The sequence below is a fragment of the Alligator mississippiensis genome, chromosome 2, assembly GCF_030867095.1.
Source record: "Alligator mississippiensis isolate rAllMis1 chromosome 2, rAllMis1, whole genome shotgun sequence".
NCBI classification, from domain to species: Eukaryota; Metazoa; Chordata; order Crocodylia; family Alligatoridae; genus Alligator; species Alligator mississippiensis.
The window spans coordinates 37,841,211-37,862,704 of NC_081825.1; the positions used below are offsets into that span (position 1 = coordinate 37,841,211).

Genomic DNA, 21,494 nt, shown 5'->3' on the forward strand with positions numbered 1-21,494 from the left:
TTCTGGTTAGGCTGGTTTTCCTTGCTTGAGGAAATAAACCAAAATGGGAGTGATGCTCAAACAGCCTTTTGCTAAAATAACAAAATCTCATTTTGCCCCTTTTTCAGTCTTTCAATCTTTACCTATTTATCTGACCTAGTCTGTTATCTCACCTGCCTGTTGTCCGGAGTCTGTTATAAAGCACCACTCTGATCTGTTAACGATCCAATTTCATTGTCCCACCTGTCGATTTCTACCACAACTGTGTCCATGCTTCTTTCCACACTACTCATGGAAATAAATACTCACTTTCAACTGGTTCACACAGTCCTTTCGCTGCCTGAGTTCAGATTTCTCCTAATACCCACCTGTCACCTAGCACAAAAGTCCACAATAATAGTTTTCCTTCCTAAAGTATTTTGCATAGTTAAATGTTTACAAAATGGCCTATTCTTTCTGTGACCATTGTTTGCCATCCCTTGACTCCTACTGTTCAGATCTTTACGTGTTACATCATGTATGAAATTGAACTGTATATTCTCCTAGACTGGAGTGCAGTGTAATCTACATTGTTTGAGGTATCTAGTGTAATGACAAGTGTTGCAAAATTATGCATAGCTATTCTGAGTCATGTGCAACCATTAATCATGATTTAATATGTCCCATAGTGAGTATCATTGTTGACGACAACTAATGCTCACTTTCTTGGGTGCTATCTAGCATTTATCTCTGATTTGTGAACAAAATTGTTTAAATATTATATTAGTACAGTAGAAGAAAGATGATATTACAGGAAGTGTTTATGTATCAGTTTCTGACCAATTTTAACATTTTATAAAGGAGAATGTACATTTGACTAGACGAATTTTAACATTTTATAAAGAAGAATATACATTTGACTAGACCATCTGCCAGTAAATAGTTCTGGAATGTGTTTGTAGGAACTGCCTCCTTCCTTTTTCCTTAGTTTCTTTGTATTCAAGGGAATCTTACCTTTAAGGGGTAAGCAAAACTCTGAGAGATACTTGAGGAAATGAATTCCTGCTGTGAAACAGTGATTCATTTTGCATTGCATCTGCACAATCTGGCTCTAATGTGCACTTTTGGAATTAATTCAGCTGTTCTACAACTTGACAAAGGTTTTTTTCCCCCTTAATAAAAGTTGTGTGTTCCATTAAAAAATGGTAAAAGAATACACATAACTGCACACATGGTTTTGCAGGCAATGCCATTTTTTTCATAATACAGGGTAAAAGATTACTAGTGTACATGATACTTTTTAATGGGACCCTACCTGTAAAAGGTTTAAAAATCAAAGGATACAAGCAAATACAAACCATATAACACAAGCAAATACAAAGAGTAGAGTATAATGACTAGAGTTCAAATTTCTCAGGAGGGATTTTTTACCCTACGGTCCAATAAATATAAATACTGACTTCAGCATAATCAGAGTGTTTATTCTAATCCAGGAAGAGGGAAAGCAGCTCTTGTAGTGCCAAAAAAATAAAGTTGCAATAGTGCCATCTAGTGTACCATGTTTGAAGTTATTTGTACATTTCAATAGGTGAGGACCTTTCCGTTTATGTTTTCAGTCTAGGAAGAGGGGGCCTCTCTGAGGTTTTAAAAGAACAAGAAAGCAGCAGTTTTAAGTACCTTCCTAAAGAGGTCCTCATCTTCCTCCTCCTCTCTCTGATTTAGGTACAGTGAATATTTAATAATGAGTATATCTGCTGCAGAGTGACTAGTTCAGCATTGCACATGCAATGGTTGTACTTTGAGCAGGCAGCAAAGATAAATGCCAGAAAAATGTGGAATCCCAGGTCTGAATGATGAAAAAAAGGAGCAGGAGGGAAGAAGCCCCTGTCTAATTGCTCAGAGACTTACATAGGGTAAAGGGTCCTGGGTCTAGGCTGTGCAACAGCTCACATTGGTGAGAAGGAGCAGAGACCTGATCTGGATAGCTGAATATCTTGTACAGAATGGAGCTGCTTGTATCCATGGCCTTGTAGCTTGCTGAATTGCTGCCATTTCTTGTTTCAATGCATTGCAAGCTGATTCAATACGATGGGCTCTCATCCTGAGACGTGGAAGTGGAAGGCTGCAATGACTTGTTTATCGGAGAGTGAAGCTCCTCAAGGTTTGTTTTTGTCTTTGATAACAGAATTTGCCTGTGACAAGCAAAAGGGCAGTCCGTCTAGGAAGAGCTGTCATTGCTCCACTAGAAGCAGAGATTTTCCAGCCACATGATTTCAGGTTCTGTTGCCTGTTCTTCTCCTGCCCACAACAGTTGGCACCTAGGGGATGTATCTTTCCCTGCTGGATTTGCTTGGGGTGCAGTCACAGCAGCTTATCAAGTTGAAAGTATCAGGTTCCCAGCCACCAAAGGGCTGGGGGACTTTTAAAGTGAAGATGGTCATAAAAATTCTCCAACATCAAAAGGATGAGTGAAGGGGGTGAGATCTCATGTTCCACTCTGCCTGTTACATTGCTGCTAATTGTGTGCATCTCCATGTGAGAATGCCCCCTTTTCTAAGCAAAAGGTGTGTGTGTGTGGGGGGGGGGGGGGATATCCCTAAGTCCCAAAAGAAGATAAAATGATGGGATCTGATGGGGAAAGATGGGAATGGAGCCTTCTTCCTTAGGTTTTACTTTCTGGTGAGAGGAGATGAAACCATAAACTGAGTATGTCCCCACTAGTTCTTAGCCTCTTTCCCTCAGTTCAGACAGACATCAGAACACCTTACCATTAATCAGCTCAAGCTGTATATATTGAGAATAGGTATGGATGGGAAGGAAATTTGGGGAATTCATTCCCCAGAACCAGGCATTGGTGGAAGAGGCATACTTAAGCAGGCCATCTCCAGGGCCTCTAAATCCTGGAAATAAGACAGAGTAATGGGAGCTGATGGAAGGACAGCAAGATGGGAAACCATCTCATAAGGGTAGCGTCCTTCTGAGATTACACGAATCCCTATTTACATTGGTGGGACTTCCCTGATGATAGGGAAACCAGTCTACTGGTACTGGACTCTTCAGGGTTTGGCCTTTAGTATTTAATTTAGAGTTCAGGATCTGATAGGCAATGATCCTTTTTCATGACCCCCTTTGTCACGGTCATGGTCAGACTGTGAGAGGGAATGGTGTTAGGCCTCCAAAACTCCATAAAAGGCCCCCAAATGTGTATAACTGTTGTGGTACAGAAAAGAAAGCCAAAGGGATTGCTGTTGGCTTGTGGATTATGAAGCAGTTGATTAAGTCACAGTGTAAAATATAGATGGCCACTCCTCTATCGTGTGTGTGTGTGTGTGTGTGTGTGTGTGAGAGAGAGAGAGAGAGAGAGAGAGAGAGAGAGAGAGAGACAGAGATCCTCATTACTATAGTACCTGAACACTGCTCATTCCTTAATGTTTGCATCTTCACAATAACCCTAGCAGCTGAGGAAGTGCCATTTCATATTTTACTGATATGGAACTGAGATATTTTGGGGTGGGGGGCAGGGAGTGACTTACCTAGTGACTTGATGGCAGAGCAGGAACTTGCACCCAGGATGTCCAAGTTCTGGGCTAACAACCTAATAGTTTTCTCAGAAACTTCTAATAAACATCTCCATACCTTTCTCATCATATGTATATATATATATATATATAAGATGTGCTTTGCTCCAGCACAGTTTCTTACTGCCTAGCTCCAGTGCAGGCATGCATGGGTATAGCCCTCTAGCTCCATGGGTCAGATCTAGGTGTGGATGAGAAATAGATAATACAACATTTTCTCATTTTATACACCAAGGCCCAAATTATCATAAGCACTTAGACATTTCTTTTTAGCCCCCTAACTTTGACTGATTTCAGTGCCTGAATTGTACTTAGGTCCCTTTGTAAATCTGGATTTAACTTCTTTAGAACCATTACAGGCATGTCTGTATTTCAGATGTTTTAATTAACTGTTTGTTACTCTTACCTGAGCTGACATGGCACCTTCCCATTCCATATGTATCCATAGTCAGGGCCAGATTCTAAAATGAGCCAGAAACAAACATTGCTTTATTGCTATATGTAAAAAAACATGATTTTTGTGTTCATGTGCAACAAAGCTGTGATTTTTTGCCTTTTGAATAGTTAGATGTGTAGCTTGGACATTTTTATAATATAGCTTGTAATGCAATATGTTAATATATTTAAAGAATCTTAAAAATTCTCCAATGTAAAATTACTGGGCAGGATACCACTGAAATTACCCTGTTCCCATAGAATTTAGGATGGCATCATCTAAACCTGAAAATCCCAGGATCAGTGCAGCTTTTGCCTTACAGGGCAATGTAAGGCAGTAGCTCTTGCCATATTGTAAGCAGCACAGTGAATGAGGCGAGGGCTGACAGTTTACTTTATTTTTCACTGTCAGCTATGTATTTATGCACAGCACAGCCTACTTCACTCTATATATTTCAAAGTGCTAAAAAATCATACCAATTGTATTCTGCATGCTCAAAGTGCAGATTTCAAAGGTTCATGACTCAGTCGAATCAAAATCAATTTTCACCAGAACACTCAAAGGTACTTTTCCTTACTGAGGGCCATTTCTATGCTAAATTTCAACTCTCTGCTAGAGCTCTTAAAAAAAAAGTGGGGGGAGAGAGAGATTGAAAAAAAGTTGCAAGAATTGTTAATAATGGTAAAAATATTTCTTTACTTCTTTCATATACCAAGTGGCTGAGTTGTATTAACTCAAACAAAAATTTATCTTAGGGCAGAAAGCAGGCTTGGAAAATTTCAGCCCAAATAAAAAACAATTTACATTGGAAAAAAGCATATCAAATCTTAATACAACAATCACTGCTACTCCTGTTCTCCCTTAGTCTTGAAAAAATATTTTAATCCATTTCATTTCAGTAATTGTAGAGATTGAGGAATCCACATAAAAATTATTTTATTGATTTGATGATACATTATTGCAATATAAGGTGATAAGGCCAACATGTCTAACCCATCGGAAATGGAAGACTAGATCCTCAGCTTTATTTTGTCTCCTTCCTGAAGATGCCTGAGGGCAGTTTAGTCCTTGAATTAATTTAGACCATGTCCAACCCCTCACTTCCCTGCCCTTTGTCTGTCAGTCTGACGGTAGCACTAGGGCATGCACTCAGGACTCCTCCAAGGCAGCAACATAAGGCCTGCAGGCTGGATCTACCCATGGAGGCACTGAATCCAGCCCACAGAGATAGATAGCTTTGTCTGTGCCCTTGCCTGCACCTGTGCCCATGCTGGGGCAAGGTAGGAAGGCGATGTGCCAGGGTTGGGCAGCTTCCAACTGTGCTTGTGGCACTTGCTTCTTCCCACCCTCTAGCTGTGGTCCAGTGAGGGGCTTTGCCTGCTCCTGTGCCAGGGCCAGACAGCTGGGAGCTATTCCTATGGTGCTATCGCTTCCCCTAGACCCGTGCTCCCTGACTGCAGCATGGGCACAGCTTCTAGCCAGTGGGGAGCTGTGCTGAGGCTGGGCACTTTCCATTAGTGCCTGTTCCACAGCTGGGAGGGGAGGAGAGAAAGGAACAGGGAGAAGCAGCAACACCTCAGACACAGCTTGCAGATAAGTGGTCCCAGTGCAGCTCTCCATGGGTGGGGAGCTGCACCCACACTGCAGCCAAAGAACTGGGGGGCTAGGAGAAGCAGTAGAAGTGCAGGCACAGTTGTGGGAAGCCCCTTATAGCTGATATCCCACTGAAAACACCCAGGCTGCTAGCCCTTGCTCTAAACCATCTGTTCTGCCTAAGTGATGGGTTTAGGTGAGTGTGAGATGTGGGGGAGGGAAATGGGGGGGAGGGAGGGCTGAGGTGGGGGGTGGAGAGGGAGAAAGAGAGAGAGAAAGAGAAAGGATGGAACTTCTTTTCCAGCAGCAGTCCTGGACTTAGAGATGCCCGAAGTAGTTTTAAATTCATTAAGCTCAGGTACTTGGTGCTGTCTAGCTGTAGCAACATGGAGCTCTGAAGGAGCTAACTGCTGCTCAGCAGAATAAACTAACTTTCCCGCAATTCTCGTCTTCTGTGGCTAGGTCAGTTTTAGTATCCAAGATGGCTTATTTCAGAAGTTAGCACAGGTATCTCTACACTACAGTCTGAAATGTACCACACCTGGAATACAGCTAAGAATGCTTCAAATTATGTTGGTTTCTAACAGTCTTCTTGGGGTTCGTTTCTGGCATACTTTTGTGCCTTGGCACTCCACCGTTTGCTGTAGTGGGATAGGCACAGAAAAGATGGTGCGGAGTGTCAGTTGAGATTCCCCATGTTCCAGAGATATCCTTAGCTACCCAGTACAGCAGATTATGGTCTCTCTGAACCATCTTATAAATGCAAAGGGGCCACACTATGGCCCAGAATATGATCCCTTAGCATTTGGATGTTTCAGCCAGACAAAATTCTGTTGTTAAATGTGTCTGTATTTGTACCATCTACAAAATAATTAAACTTCCTTTTGGTATAAGAATAATTTGAATGTATACTTTAAACTGAAGTCAGAAGGCTTTCAATACTGTATCTGAGGAAAATACTGCAGCACTGAGTCACTGAATTGTCAGAGAACCTGTACTTGAAGAGATATCCAGATTTGTTGGATCTAAAAATTGACCTACTCTGAAGGTTGTCCTGTATAAGAGTTCAATTTACTGAACAACCAAATATAGATGTATTGGTGTTCATGTGCAGTGATAAAATTCGGTAAAGAACATGAAATGTGACAATGGTCTTTGAGAAAGTAGGTTATAGAAGTGATATTACAGATTTTAGTAATGCTTTAAATTAAGTGTCCTCAATATGCTTAACCTTGCATTAAACTTAGATTTAATAAGACAAATGTGTATTAAGTACTGAATATACTTAAGGGAGCAATCTTGCATTGGCAGGGGATGGACTGGATGACCTCCTAATAGGTCTTTTCCATCTCTAATTTCTGTGATACTAATTGATTATTAAAACACTTTTATTGAGGATTGATATGTAGCTATTATATAGTTATTAATCTTACAACCCAACTGATATTTAATTTATACATGCTTTTAACACACAATGTCATTTTAGTTTTTAGTCAGTAACCCAGGAACCAAATGTTAAGTGGAGCCTTGAAAAATCTTGCTTATAAATGAAACTGTCTTCCTTTGAGTTTGATGATCAAAGCATTCTTTTATACTACTGGCAGAGGCTTACAGGACTTTTAATATGTAAAAAATGAAACATTTTCTGTATTTTACCCCATGGTATTGCAAACCCTGTGGAGTGGTCATCATGAGGAAATCTGCCTTTCCTCAGTTTATACCATGTGGTAGAGCACATCTCAAAATATAGCTAAATAAGGAATTTTTAAAGGTGACCTCTACCTCAATTTCAAAACCAATAAGAAATGTCCCAGAATGCCTGGGATGCAGGAAATGGTACAAAGGTTGTTGAATGTTTGGTATAAATTTTAATTTGCTAGAAGTCATTGCCATTTTTTACTGTGAATGTTCAGTTAAGGGAAAGGCAGAAGTTTCACAGAGCTGTGTTATTAATTCATCTTGTATATGCCTAGGGCCATGGCTCATAATGGCATTCCTTTCTTTTTAACATACTGTCAGGACTTTCAAAGGACATCCAGAAAGCTTCAAGTGACTATTTGTTGGATGCGTTTATCATATCCTAAAGGCTTTATTTGATATGGACTGATCTTTTATATCTATGGGTGAAAGGTGCATTAGAAAATACTTTTTGTAAAAACCTATAATAACTCAAAAGATTCACAAGCATCTGATTTTTGGCTACAAGAATACACTGTCAGAATCTCAACAAGGGCTTTCTGAAGCATTTTTTAAAAATAGTGAGCAATAAAACAATCCTGAATGAATGAAAACCTAATGCAAATAATCTCAATCCTGGAAAAAATGCTGCTCAATTTAAGTGAGACATGAAAAGTAAGACCTGCTTGATTTGATTGTAAGGCATTGAGATTCTTGCATCTTTGTGATAAATATTTACATTCAACATATGTCTCATGATGTCAAAAGTGTAACGATTCAGTTTTGTTTTTAATCAGGAGGCTGGAATGCAGATGGAAAGGGCCCTAATGTTTGGGACACATTCACCCATCAGGGAGGAGATCGAGTTTTCAAGAACCAGACTGGTGATGTAGCTTGTGGCAGCTACACTCTGTGGGAGGAAGATTTGAAATGTATCAAACAGCTTGGATTGACTCATTATCGCTTTTCTCTTTCCTGGTCACGTCTGTTACCTGATGGGACGACAGGTTTCATCAACCAGAAAGGCAATTGTTTCTTAAAAATAGAAGGTTGCAGCTTTAATTCAAGGTTATTGCTGCAGTCTGGCATAATTAATCCAGTATGCTATTCTGCAGTGTAGCTTTGAAATTGCAACTTTTTTTAGAGTAATTATGGGATGATTCTTTTTTTATAGGTTTGCAACAACTTACTAATTAATATCCTAAATCCCCTTGGATATTGTGATCTTTTGGGAAGGGATTAGTATTATGTCCCCTAATATATATTTTTGCTTGCTTTAAAAATTATTGTTAGTTTTTGTTGAAAATGGTTATTCTAAAATATTTAGGCTTTTGATATAGTTTAAAGCTTCAATGAACCCCTGCAGAATTTGCTGTCAATAAGAGGGCACTTTTACATGGTTTATAAAAAATAATCCTATATGAGAATATTAGAAAATGCATGTAGATAATTTCTAAATATAATCTGATTGCAGATTGATTATTGTATGTTGCCTAAAATGTTTAGATTTTTCTGTAGATATGCAGATAATACACTCCTGGGCTGGAAAATTTAAGGGAAGTTTATGGTTATTTGTATTCCAGGGTGTTTGCAGGCCCCGTCAGGTCTGGGGGCCCATTGTATGAGGTACTGGAACAAATATTCAAGACAGTCCTTGACATGTAGAGATTATACACTCTAAGTATGGGACAGACAAAACTGGATGAAAAAATCTACTACATCGAGACAAAAATGGATGAAAAGATTTACTACATAGAAGCAGCCTGGTCAAACTGATTGATTGCAAAAATTATATTGGTTTACACATGTTTGCATCAAATATATAATGTATGAGAAAAGGCAGGGAAGTGCAATATAACATGGAAAAGAAAGTGAGTTTGGGGAAAGAAAAATGGAGGGAAGCACAAAGAAGGAAGAGTGAAGCTGCATCAGAGAGACTGTGAGGAATGGAGTGATAGGTTTAAGCAATCAAGAGAAAGGAATACATCCTAAGCAAAACAAAATTCTGTAGATTTGGAAGGCATCAGCATCTGAAAGTGTCTCTGTCCTGTCCCGCTGCTGCTTCATCCTAGGTCTCACTCTGAAGACATAAATCTTTGTGCTCCTGGGGCAGCTTAAATCCTTTGTGTTCCCTTCCCCTCCCAGTCCAAGAAGGCCTGGACTGGAAGGACAATAATGGGAGATATTAAGATCCCCCCTCAGGACTTCCCATATTGATATATATATAGTAGGAAAATATTGTTTTGTTAAAGGTTGGGGTTACAGAATCTGGGTTGCTTGTGCAGACAGATGTACATCCTTTGCATCCTGCTGATCACAGCTTCTCTCATAATGGGATGGAGGAGGGTTTCCTTCAAGCAGTTAGCAGGGTGAGCAGCTGGATTCACTGATCACAGACCAGCCAGCCACTGTCCCCCACAAAGCAGGACAGCAGGAATTCCAGTGAGACCTATTTGGGAAGCTTTCCTGCCCCAACCAGAATTTCTCAGCATGCAGCCTCTTCTCACTAGCAATATTTTGGTGGCACATGGAAATCAGATTTGGCTGAATCCTTAGTTTTTCCTTGGACATGCATTTATTCAGATAGTGCTGCATGCAGTGTACATTTGCCACAGAACTGCTTATTGAACAGGCTTTGTTATTTAGATGTCAGAGTGGGAGATAGAGAGCAGACATTTTTAATGCAGTCAGTAAAAAAAAGCTAACAACTTTTTCTCACAACTCAAATATAATTTCAGAAAATGTTCACTTGATCCTTGTTTTAAACAGTTGCCTGATTAATATTATGAACTTTACATTTAGCGAAAGGGCATTGGAGGGGCTCCAAGTAGGCCAGTTTTCATTAGGCAGGAGCTCACTTCTGTGCAGTGATCTGTTGAAGCAATTGTAACTGCCTAGCATGGAAAGGCCAGCATCTTCTATATAAATATTTTTACAAAGAGCATTCACATGAACTGATTCACTACCAATTTCACACCTAAAACATGGGACATTTGGAAAACCTTTAAAACCCTTTTGTTTTCCAACTATGGAGGGGGAGGGGATTCTTTTAAAGGAACAATGTTTCAGATGTTTTATTCTTGTGAAATGTCAGGTTTTCAGGCGAAAACTTATTTAAGATTTCTTAGAAGGCTTTTTTCACTTTTCTTTTTCTATTTTTTTTCTTTTTTTGGGGGTGAGGGCGGGGGGCGACAATTCTCTGCAATGAGTATAGTCAGCTAGCTTCCAGATGGCAGATTTCTATGAAGAGGGAGCCAGAACTGGTAGACAGAAGAGTATTTGATTTAGCACAGAGTCCTCTGCTGAGTCTGACTTCAGCATTAAGGTAGGGCACCAGGAGACAGGAGAAGAGAGAGATGTGGGCAGAAGTGGGGAAATGAGGCCTTTAGCTCCCCCTTTACCTAACCCTCAGGTACAACCATGAAAATTAAGGTACCAGGAGATAGGAGATGAGAGAGATGTGGGCAGAAGTGGGGAAATGAGGCCTTTAGCTCCCCCTTTACCTAACCCTCAGGTACAACCATGAAAATTAAGGTAATCCACTGAAGATAAGAAAAAAAATCTGGAAATTTGATTTCGCACTAGAGTTTTCCAGGACCACAGTCCTATTTTGTTTGTCCTGCCCACATAAGATTTTATTTCTTATTTCCCCTATGCACACAAGATAATGAAACTTAAAAAACGTTTAACTGAAATTTGAAAAATAAGCGATAAGTTATTTATTTTAAGGTTCACAAATACTATTGAGTAGTTAGTAAACTAGGGCCATTTAAAACTTTTTTTAGGAAGCACTGCTAACAAACAGGATACTGTATCAGCAAAAATTCTGTTTGGCCAAATAAGGGCAGCATTGTGAACCATTTACTCCAAGCAGAGAGCAGTAACTCCCCTGAATAATCCCACTGAAGCCATGAGAGTCATCATTCATGGTTGTGAGTAACAGATTCACAACTTGGCTTTAACTGTTCATACACTTGAACTATACATTTAAGCTTTTAAACTTTTAAATAAATTCTGACAACTTCTTCCCCCAAATAAATGGGTACACCCTCAGATACATCCATGCATCTCCACTTATTTTAATGGATACCTCTGGTCTTGCATTTAGAAGGAGAAAAATACTGCCCACCAGATTTACTATGAATTTTTTACAAATGAATTTATCAAGTCTTACCATGATAACACTATAGGCATCAGTTTGTTTACAAGAATGTACAGAGCAAGTCTGTGGTTCTTAATTTATTGCCTCATCAGATGTTGCATTAAAAATAGTATTACTGAAATCCCCGGAACAAGACCCACCATCTGGCATAACTATGAAAGCAGAATAATTTTAAGGCCTAATACTGTCCTTCTAAAGATAACGCAGAATAAGGCATTTGTGTCTGCAGATTTAAACATAACGACCTAGTCAGTCTGAAAACCAATGGGAAGAAGTAGAACAAACACATTTGCTCACTAACAAGTGGCATATTATTGATCTATTGACCTTGAACTCTGAGAGATGGTTGATGTGATTGCACAGCTATTGACCATCATCTTTGAAAATTTGGGATGATTGGGAGAGGTCCTACATGACTGGAAAAGTCCAAATATAATGCCCATCTTTAAGATGGGAAAAAGGAAGACCTGGGGAACTGCAGGCAGGTCAGCCTCACTTCAGTCCCCGGAAAAATCATGGAGCAGGTCCTCAAGGAATCCATTTCTAAGTACTTGGAGGAGAAGAAGGTGATTAGGAACAGTCAGCATGGTTTCAACAAGCGCAAATCATGCCTAACCAAGTGATTGCCTTCTATAATGAGATGATTGGTTCTGTGGACGCAGGAAGAGCAGTGATTACCCCATGCTTCTTATCACTACCCCATGCTCCTTACCCATGTGGGCACAAATGACATGGCTTGGAGCAATCCCAGCCGGGTTATGAATGGCTACAGGGCTCTGGAAGTCGGGTTTGGGGGGGGGGGGGCACAGGTGGTTTTTCCTCAGTCCTTCCAGTTATAGGTCATGGGCTGAGGAGGGAGAGAGAAACTGAGGCAGTAAACAAAAACCTGCAGTGCTGGTGCCATCATGAAGGCTTTGTCTTCTACAACCAGAGAGGCAGTAGTCTGTTGGGAAGAGATGCCCTCCACTGGGGAAGAAGCTCTTCTCAGCCAGAATGGCTGACCTGCTCAACTGAGCTTTAAACTAATCTTGCAGGGGGATGGGCAGACAACCACCAGAGCAAACTCACCAAGTATCAACTGCAAAACCAGCAGGTTAGGATGCTCAAGGGAACCTACTCCTATCCCAGCCTGGGAACAAAGCTTCTCTATGAGTACAAGGAAGCCTAGGGCCTCCAATGGTATACTTATGTGCCTGTACACTAATGCTAGGAGCAACCCAAGAATCAAAGGGAAGCGGGGTGACAGTGACCATGAGTTGATCACTTTTGCTATCCATTGCAAAACTGGCAAGTCAGCCAACAATGCAGTAATCCTTGACTTTAGGAAAGCTGACTTTCATAAGCTCAAGAGGCTTGTTCTTGAGGCCCTGAGAGGCCATGATCTTTCAGAGAGGGGAGTTCATGATGAGTGGCTGCTATATAAGGAAGTGATCCTAGAAGCACAAGGGAAGTCCATCCCAGCCCATAGGAAAAGTGGTAAAAGGGCTCAGCAACCCCCTTGGCTGAACAGGGAACTCATGACCCTCCTATGTCTAAAAAGAGAGGCTTATAAAGGATGGAAGACAGGACACACCACTAAGGAGGAGTATTCTGCACTGTTCTGCACCTGCAGTGAGCAAACTAAGAAAGTCAAGGCTGGATCTGAACTCCAACTGGCTACACAAATCAAGAACAATAAAAAGTCCTTCTTCAGATACATAGGGAGTTGAAAGAAAAGCAAGGGCAACGTTGGACCTCTGCTAAACCAGCTGGGACAGCTGACTACTGACATCCAGGAAAAAGCCAGCCTGCTTAATAATTACTTTGCGTTGATTTTTCAGCAGCCTAAAGGGACCACCTTGCCTAACATGATGCGGGATGAGGGTGAGGGTGAATATATGCCCACCATTTGCATGGATCTTGTGAGGGAGCATCTTGAGAGGCTGGACCCCCACAAATCAGCTGGTTCAGATAGATTGCACCCAAAAATACTAAAGGAACTGGCAGACATCATAGTGCAGCCACTGGCAAGGATATTCAAGAACTCGTGGCACTCAGGCAAAGCACCTGAAGATTGGAAGAGAGCCAATGTGGTGCCCATCTTCAAGAAAGGGAGGAAAGAAGACCTGGGAAACTACAGGCCAATCAGTTTGACCTCAATCTCTGGGAAGATTTTGGAAAAATTATCAAAGAAATCATTCTTAACAGGCTAACAGAAGGCAACACTCTGAGGGATAGCCAGCACAGGCTTGTTGCAGATAGATCTTGCCTGACCAACCTCATTTTCTTCTATGACCAGGTGACATATCACCTGGACAAAAGGGAAGAGGTTGATATCATATATTTGACTTTAAAAAAGCCTTTGACCTGGTGTCCCATGATATCCTTATTGAAAAATTGGTCAACTGCAGCCTCAACTACTTCATAGTCCAATGGGTGGGAAAGTGGCTCCAGGGTTAGACCCAGAGGGTGGTAGTTGACAGAACCAAATCAACATGGCACTCAGTGATTAGTGGGGTCCCCCAAGGCTCTGCTCTTGGACCTGTACTTTTTAATGTCTTAATAAACGATCTGGACACTGGCGTCAGAAGTGGACTGGCTAAATTCGCTGATGACACCAAACTTTCATAGATTCATAGATTCATAGATGTTAGGGTTGGAAGGGACCTCAATAGATCATCGAGTCCGACCCCCTGCATAAGCAGGAAAGAGTGCTGGGTCTAGATGACCCCAGCTTGATACTCATCTAACCTCCTCTTGAAGACCCCCAGGGTAGGGGAGAGCACCACCTCCCTTGGGAGCCCGTTCCAGACCTTGGCCACTCAAACTGTGAAGAAGTTCTTCCTAATGTCCAATCTAAATCTGCTCTCTGCTAGCTTGTGGCCATTATTTCTTGTAACCCCCGGGGGCGCCTTGGTGAATAAATACTCACCAATTCCCTTCTGTGCCCCCGTGATGAACTTATAGGCAGCCACAAGGTCGCCTCTCAACCTTCTCTTGCGGAGGCTGAAAAGATCCAGTTTCTCTAGTCTCTCCTCATAGGGCTTGGTCTGCAGGCCCTTGACCATACGAGCTGCCCTTCTCTGGACCCTCTCCAGGTTATCCGCATCCTTCTTGAAGTGTGGTGCCCAGAATTGCACGCAGTACTCCAACTGCGGTCTGACCAGCGCCCGATAGAGGGGAAGTATCACCTCCTTGGATCTATTCGTCATGCATCTGCTGATGCATGATAAAGTGCCGTTGGCTTTTTTGATGGCTTCGTCACACTGCCGGCTCATGTTCATCTTGGAGTCCACTAGGACTCCAAGATCGCTTTCCACCTCTGTGCCACCCAGCAGGTCATTCCCTAGGCTGTAGGTATGCTGGACATTTTTCCTCCCTATATGCAGCACTTTGCATTTCTCCTTGTACAACTACATCCTGTTGTTTTCTGCCCACTTGTCCAACCTATCCAGGTCTGCCTGCAGCTGTTCCCTGCCCTCCGGCGTGTCCACTTCTCCCCATAGCTTTGTGTCATCTGCAAACTTGGACAGAGTACATTTGACTCCCTCGTCCAAGTCACTGATGAAGACATTAAAGAGTATCGGTCCAAGGACAGAGCCCTGCGGGACCCCACTGCCCACACCCTTCCAGGTTGAGACCGACCCATCCACCACGACTCTTTGGGTGCGACCCTCTAGCCAATTCGCCACCCACCGGACTGTGTAGTCATCCACATCACAGCCTCTTAGCTTGTTCACCAGTATGGGGTGGGATACCGTATTGAAGGCCTTCCTGAAGTCTAAGTATACGACATCCACCCCTCCTCCTGTGTCCAGGCGTTTCGTAACCTGGTCATAGAAAGAGACTAGATTGGTCAGGCACAATCTGCCCGCCACAAACCCGTGCTGGTTTCCCCTCAGCATAATTTGCCCTGCCGGGCTCTCACAAATGTGAGCCTTGATAATTTTTTCAAAGACTTTACCAAGGATGGAGGTGAGACTGACCGGCCTATAGTTGCCCGGCTCCTCCTTCCTCCCCTTTTTGAAAATGGGGACCACATTAGCCCTTTTCCAGTCCTCCGGGACTTGGCCCGTGCGCCATGAGCATTCGAATATTCCCGCCAGTGGCTCTGCAATGATGTTGGCCAGTGCCTTCAGCACCCTCGGATGGAGCCCATCCGGGCCTGTCGATTTAAAGGCAACCAGTTCATCCAAATGACTCTGCACCACCTCAGGATTTACGTATGGAAGTCTGGCGCCTTGCTGCTGCCTCTCTACAACCCCAGTGAGAGACTTGTCATGCCCCTCACTTAGGAACACTGAGGCAAAGAACTCATTGAGGAGTTCAGCCTTGTCCCCCCTGTCTGTCACCAATTGTTTCTGCCCATTTAGCAGGGGTCCTATTCCTCCCTGGGCCTTCCTTTTACTCCCTATATATCTAAAAAACAATTTCTTGTTGTCTTTTACTTGGGTTGCCATCCTCAGCTCCATGGTAGCTTTGGCCCGCCTAACTGCCTCCCTACAAGCACGAGCAGAGGAGGTATATTCATCTTTAGTGATCTCACCTTGTTTCCACTTTTTATGTGCTCCCCTTTTGGCCCTTAGGCTGCCCTGGATTTCTCTGGTCAGCCATGGAAGCCTCCTGGCCCCTTTCCCTTTTTTGCCTTGCTCGGGGATCGTCTTGCTTTGTGCCCGAAGGATCGTTTCCTTTAGGCACAGCCACCCTTCTTGGGCTCCCATCCCTTAAAAACTCCTACTCTGCAGTGCTTCTTTGACTAATCGCCTGAGTGCATTGAGATCAGCTTTCCTAAAGTCTAGCACTTTCACCCTACTAGTTACCTTACCCACTCGACGTCTTATGTTGAATTCTATTATTAGGTGATCACTGTCTCCCAAATGGCTACCGATCTGGAGGTCCCCTATCATGTTATCCCCTGCTGCCAATACCAGATCCAGTATGGCATTCCCCCTAGTGGGACCATGCACCTCCTGTATCAGGTGGAGGTCCTGTACACAGGTTAGAAACCTGCGTGAGAGATGGGACCTTGCTGTCTGCGTCTCCCAGCAGATGTCCGGGTAGTTTAGGTCCCCCATGACTACCGCCTCTTTAGCTTTTATGGTCTCCGAGAGTTGCCTCAGGAGCCCTGCATCTATTTCTTCCCCTTGGTGTGGGGGTCTGTAGCAGACCCCTACCACCAAATCCCTTTCTCCTTGCCCCCCATGTAGCCTAACCCACAATCCTTCTACTTCCTCAACCTTGGATTCTGTCTTGATGAGGGTTGATGTATATTGCTCACTGACATAAAGTGCAACCCCCCCCCCTTCTTCCCCGACCTGTCCTTTCTATACAATCTATAGCCCTCAATATGTACCGCCCAGTCATGGGATGAATCCCACCAGGTCTCTGTTAGCCCCACTAAGTCATAGGTGTTTAGTGCAAGCAGGAGCGTTAATTCATCCTGCTTGTTCCCCATGCTCCTAGCATTAGTATATAGGCACTTGAGCCCTGCGACTGGTGCCTTTGCTGCCCCCCCGCTCCGAGTCCCAAGGGGCCCATTGTTTCTTAACTTCTTGTTTCTTACCTGTTCTGTAGTGCTGGTCTTCCCATGGCTTTCAGGTTTCCAATGTTCTCCTTCTTCAGGCTGGGCTGTCCTTGTGGGTGTCACATGGTTTGCTGGTTCACAGATTCCCCTGCCCTTGTACTCCCCTCCCCCCGACGAGCCTAGTTTAAAGCCCGCCGGAGGAGATCCGCCAACCTACTAGAAAACACACGCTTACCTTTGGGGGACAGGTGAAGCCCCCCCTGTCCTTTGGGGAAGCGTATCCACACTCGAGGATAGGCTGGTCATCCAGGCTGACCTTGATAAGCTTGCAAGATGGGTGGATGAAAACCTGATGGCATTCAATATGGAGAAATGCAAGGTGCTCCACCTTGGGAAAAGAAACCCGCATCACACTTATAGGCTCGGCAACACTACGCTCGCTAGCACCACGACCGAAAGAGACTTGGGAGTCATGACTGACCCCAAGGTGAACATGAGCCACCAATGAGATACCACAGCAAAGCAAACAAAACTCTGACTTGCATTTACCGATGCATCTTGAGCAAGATCCAGGATGTCATCCTCACACTGTACTTGGCCTTGGTGTGGCCACAGCTGGAGTACTGCATCCAATTCTGGGCTCCACAATTTAGGAAGGACGTGGAGAAGCTTGAGAGTCCAGAGGAGATCCAAGCGCATGATCAGAGGGCAAGAGAACAGGCCTTATGAAGACAGGCTGTGAGCTATAGGACTCTTCAGCCTGGAGAAGCGCAGTCTCAGGGGTTACTTGGCAGCAGCCTATACGTACACAAGAGGTGTGCATCAGGATCTGGGGGAATGCCTGTTCACCAGTGCACCCCAGGGGATGACAAGGTCCAACAGTCACAAACTCCTGCAAGACCATTTTAGGCTGGACATAAGGAAAAACTTCTTTACTGTCCGAGCCCCCAAGGCCTGGAACAGACTCCCCCAGAGGTGGTGCAAGCACCTACTCTGGATGCTTTCAAGAAACATTTGGACGTTTATCTTGCTGCAATCCTTTGACCCCAGCTGACTTCCTGCCCTTGGGCAGGAGGCTGAACTCAATGATCTTACGAGGTCCCTTCCAGCCTTAATGTCTATGAAATCTATGAAGAGCAGTGGACATGTGTAGCAGGGCACTGAGGTGTGCCTCCTCCTTTAAGGGAATTAGCAGCCTGTGAGGCTGCTTGCAGGTGGTACAGGGGCCTAATGAGAAGCTCACCTGACTGGAAGGGGGCTCAGGCTGGAGCTACATAAGCCCAGAGCCTGAGCGAGTCAGGCAGTCTCTCCCTGGCAGCAGGACAGCTGGGCTCCTGAAGGGACTGGGGTTTCTATAAACAACCCTACAGAGCTGGGAACAGAGGAAGGTTACCTGGGCAGAGAAAGGCAGAGTTTTATAGGCAAGTAGCCTTTGTTTTATTTTGAACCCACAGAGGGTCCATTGGCCCACGAAAGGGCTGAGCGAGTTCAGAGAGCCCACAGGCCCAGAGCAAGGCTGGTGTGTGGGACCAGGGTCCTGGGAGCCCACACTGGGGCAGTGTGTGGGACCAGGGTCCTGCGAGTCCAGGACAAGACTGTGTAAAGGCCCAAGGGGGCCAAGTGTGTGAATAGGAAACATCATAGAAAGAGTACACCTGCAAGGCTTGGGGCATGGTATAGGGGAAGTACGGAGCAATGAAAGGAGCCCTTAAGGCCACAGGTACAGAAGGACTGAAAGGGCCTGCTAGCCTGGGAGTTCAAGACTGCGACTAAGGAGACTCAGGAGAGACCCAGTGGGATCAACTCAGGCTCGGGCTCATGCAGAGCCCACAGGCAGGCTTCCTTTTATAACCTTCATTAAGGGCAAGACATGGTGGGCAAGATTCAAGAGAAGGGCTGCAGCTGAACCTGAACCAGGCAGGGACCTTATGGCCCCTGCAGCGCTTCACAGCTGCTCCCATGGCAACAGACTTGCTGCAACATAATATACCTTGACCTTAGCCAGGCTTTTGATACAGTCTCCCACAACTTTTTTGCAGGCAAGCTAAGGAAGTACAAGCCAGATGAATGGACTGTAAGATAGAAAACTGGCTGGATCATTATCAGGCTTACAGGGTGGTAATCAATGGCTTGATGCCTAGGTTGCAGCTGGTATCAAGTGGAGTGTCCCAGGAGTCGGACCCATGGGCGACTGGTGCCACCTTAGTCATGAGCTGACCGGGAGGGGGTCCCCCCATGGCTAATCCGGCCAACTGGCTGCAGCTGCTTCTGGGAGCAAGTGCCAGGTGATTGCTGTAGCTGCTCCCAGAAGCGGCTGCAACAATCACAGCAATCAGCTGGCACTTGCAGGGGGGGCACCGGTGCTCCTGCCTTCCCCCCCCGCCCATTGCCTAAGTGGTGAGTGCGGCCAGTCAGGGGGTGCACCAGCACTCTCAGGAGGTGTGTGTGCACCCCCATGCACCCCATATGCATTGCCACTGGTTGGTCCTGAGCCCAGTTTGTTCAATATATTCATAAATGACCTGGAAGACAGGATGGAGTGCACCCCTCAGCAAGTTTGCAGATTAAACCAAGCTGGTGGGAGTAGTAGATATGCTGGAGAGTGGGGCTAGGATTCAGAGAGACCTTGACAAATTGGAGGATTGGACCAAAATAAATCTCATGAGGTTCAAAAAAGGACAAGTGCAAAGTCCTGCACTTACGATAAAACAATCCTACGCACCAGTACAGGCTGGGGGCTGACTTGCTGGGCAGCTGCTCTGCAGAAAAGGACCTGGGGGCTTCAGTGGACAATAAGCTGAATGTGACCCAACAATGTGCCCTTGTGAATAAGTCTAATGGCATACTGGGCTACATTTTTAGGAGCCTTGCCAGCAGATTGAAGGAATTGATTCTTCCCTTCTGTTCAGCACTGGTGAGACCACTTGTGGAGTACTGTGTCCAGTTTTGGGCACCCCAATACAGAAAGGATGCAAACAAACTGGAGAGAATCCAGTGGAGGGCAATGAAAATGGTTAGGGGATTGGGGCACATGACTTATGAAGAAAAGCTAAGAGAACTGGGCTTATTTAGTCTGGAGAAGAGAAGGTAGATGGTGGATTTAATAGCAGCCTACTACTACCTGAAGGGTGGTTCTAAAAAGGATGGAGCTAGACTGTTCTCAGTGGTGGCAGATAACAGAATAAGGAGCAGTGGTCTCAAGTTGCAGCAAGGGAAGTTTCGGTCAGGAAAAACTTTCTCCCTAAGAGGGTAGTAAAGCACTGGAACAGGTTACCCAGAAAGGTTGTTAAATCTCTACCTTTGTAGGATTTTAAGACCCGACTAGACAAAGCCTGGGGTGGGAAGATATAGTTGGGGATGATCCTGCTTTGAGCAGAGGGTTGAACTAGATGACCTCCAGAGGTCCCTTCCAACCCTAATTTTCCATGATTCTTATTAATGATCGATTTAAAAAAAAGGAATGACCTATTAACCTTCTGAATTGTACACTTTGCTAACATATGCTACCTTATTTTCCTCCTTCAATTTCCTCCATGTTCTATACCAGTTTGTTAAGGAAAAGGTTTACATTGATGGCCAAATTCAAATAATGAAAAGCCAAATTGTGTCTTCGGGCATTTGTAGACGTGCTCTGGGAGGGAGGATGGTGCTTTAATTAGCACAGCTCCGAAAGCCACTCTAATTAAAAGTGCCCAGAGCATCAGCGTCCCTGTGCTGAAAAATGGCAGTGGGGCACTTTAAACTAGAGCTCATCAATTGAGCTTTAGTTTAAAGTGCCCTGCCACCATTTTTCACTGCAGGGACACTGATGCATGTGACTCTGGAGCCTGCTGGAGCACAGTAATTGCCATGCTCCAGCAGACTTGATTAATCAAATTTGCTCCTGACACGCTGTAATTACAGTGCATCTGAGCAGCCTCCCTGCACATGTATAGGAGCTCTGTGCTTTTATTTCATTGAGCCTGGAACTCTGAACCTTTTAATGGATGTGTAATTTTTATATAACACGATTATTAGCATGATTATAACATGATCTTATTAACATGATTATTTGTCAGATTGTCTTTTCAGGGTCAGGGTTTTCAAGAGTTCAGCTCCTGAACTAAGGCCAACTTTCTGACAGTGGACCTTCCATTCATAATCCTTAAATGAAAGGACCATGACTACAAGTAACAAGCAGTTCTCTGTTTTCACTAGAAGCTATTCTGTTCTGAATATTTGGGCCTCTATGAACATGTAAATAGGAGTTGTTAGGTGCTGAGGACTTTTGAAAATAGTTATATTTAGTGTACAGCTATGAGGCAACATATAACTTTATGGACAGGGGAAAAAATTGAGTTTTTTTTTTAAACTAAAGTAACATCTTTTAAAGTAAAAAAATATGAACAAAAACCATTTTTCTATAACTTTTTCAGGAGTTTCAGATTACTGTAACAACATAATTAATAATATGCTAGTGAATAGTATTGTGCCCATGCTCACACTGTATCAGTTTGATTTACACCTCAACCTTTAGAAGACTAAAGTGGTTGAAGATCTGAAACCATCACTGAAGTTTTTGACAACTAGGCACAATTTTGCTTCAAA

General features: G+C 43.8%; 1 protein-coding gene across 1 annotated transcript in view; it reads left to right on the forward strand.

The window, feature by feature from the left end:
* Positions 1 to 2,225: 2,225 nt before the first annotated feature.
* Positions 2,226 to 21,494, forward strand: part of LOC102572679 (cytosolic beta-glucosidase) — a 51,271-nt gene continuing 32,002 nt past the window's right edge. The window contains 2 exon segments of the mRNA XM_006278039.2: positions 2,226 to 2,343; positions 8,040 to 8,267. Of these exon segments, the coding sequence (XP_006278101.2) occupies positions 2,226 to 2,343; positions 8,040 to 8,267 (346 nt within the window).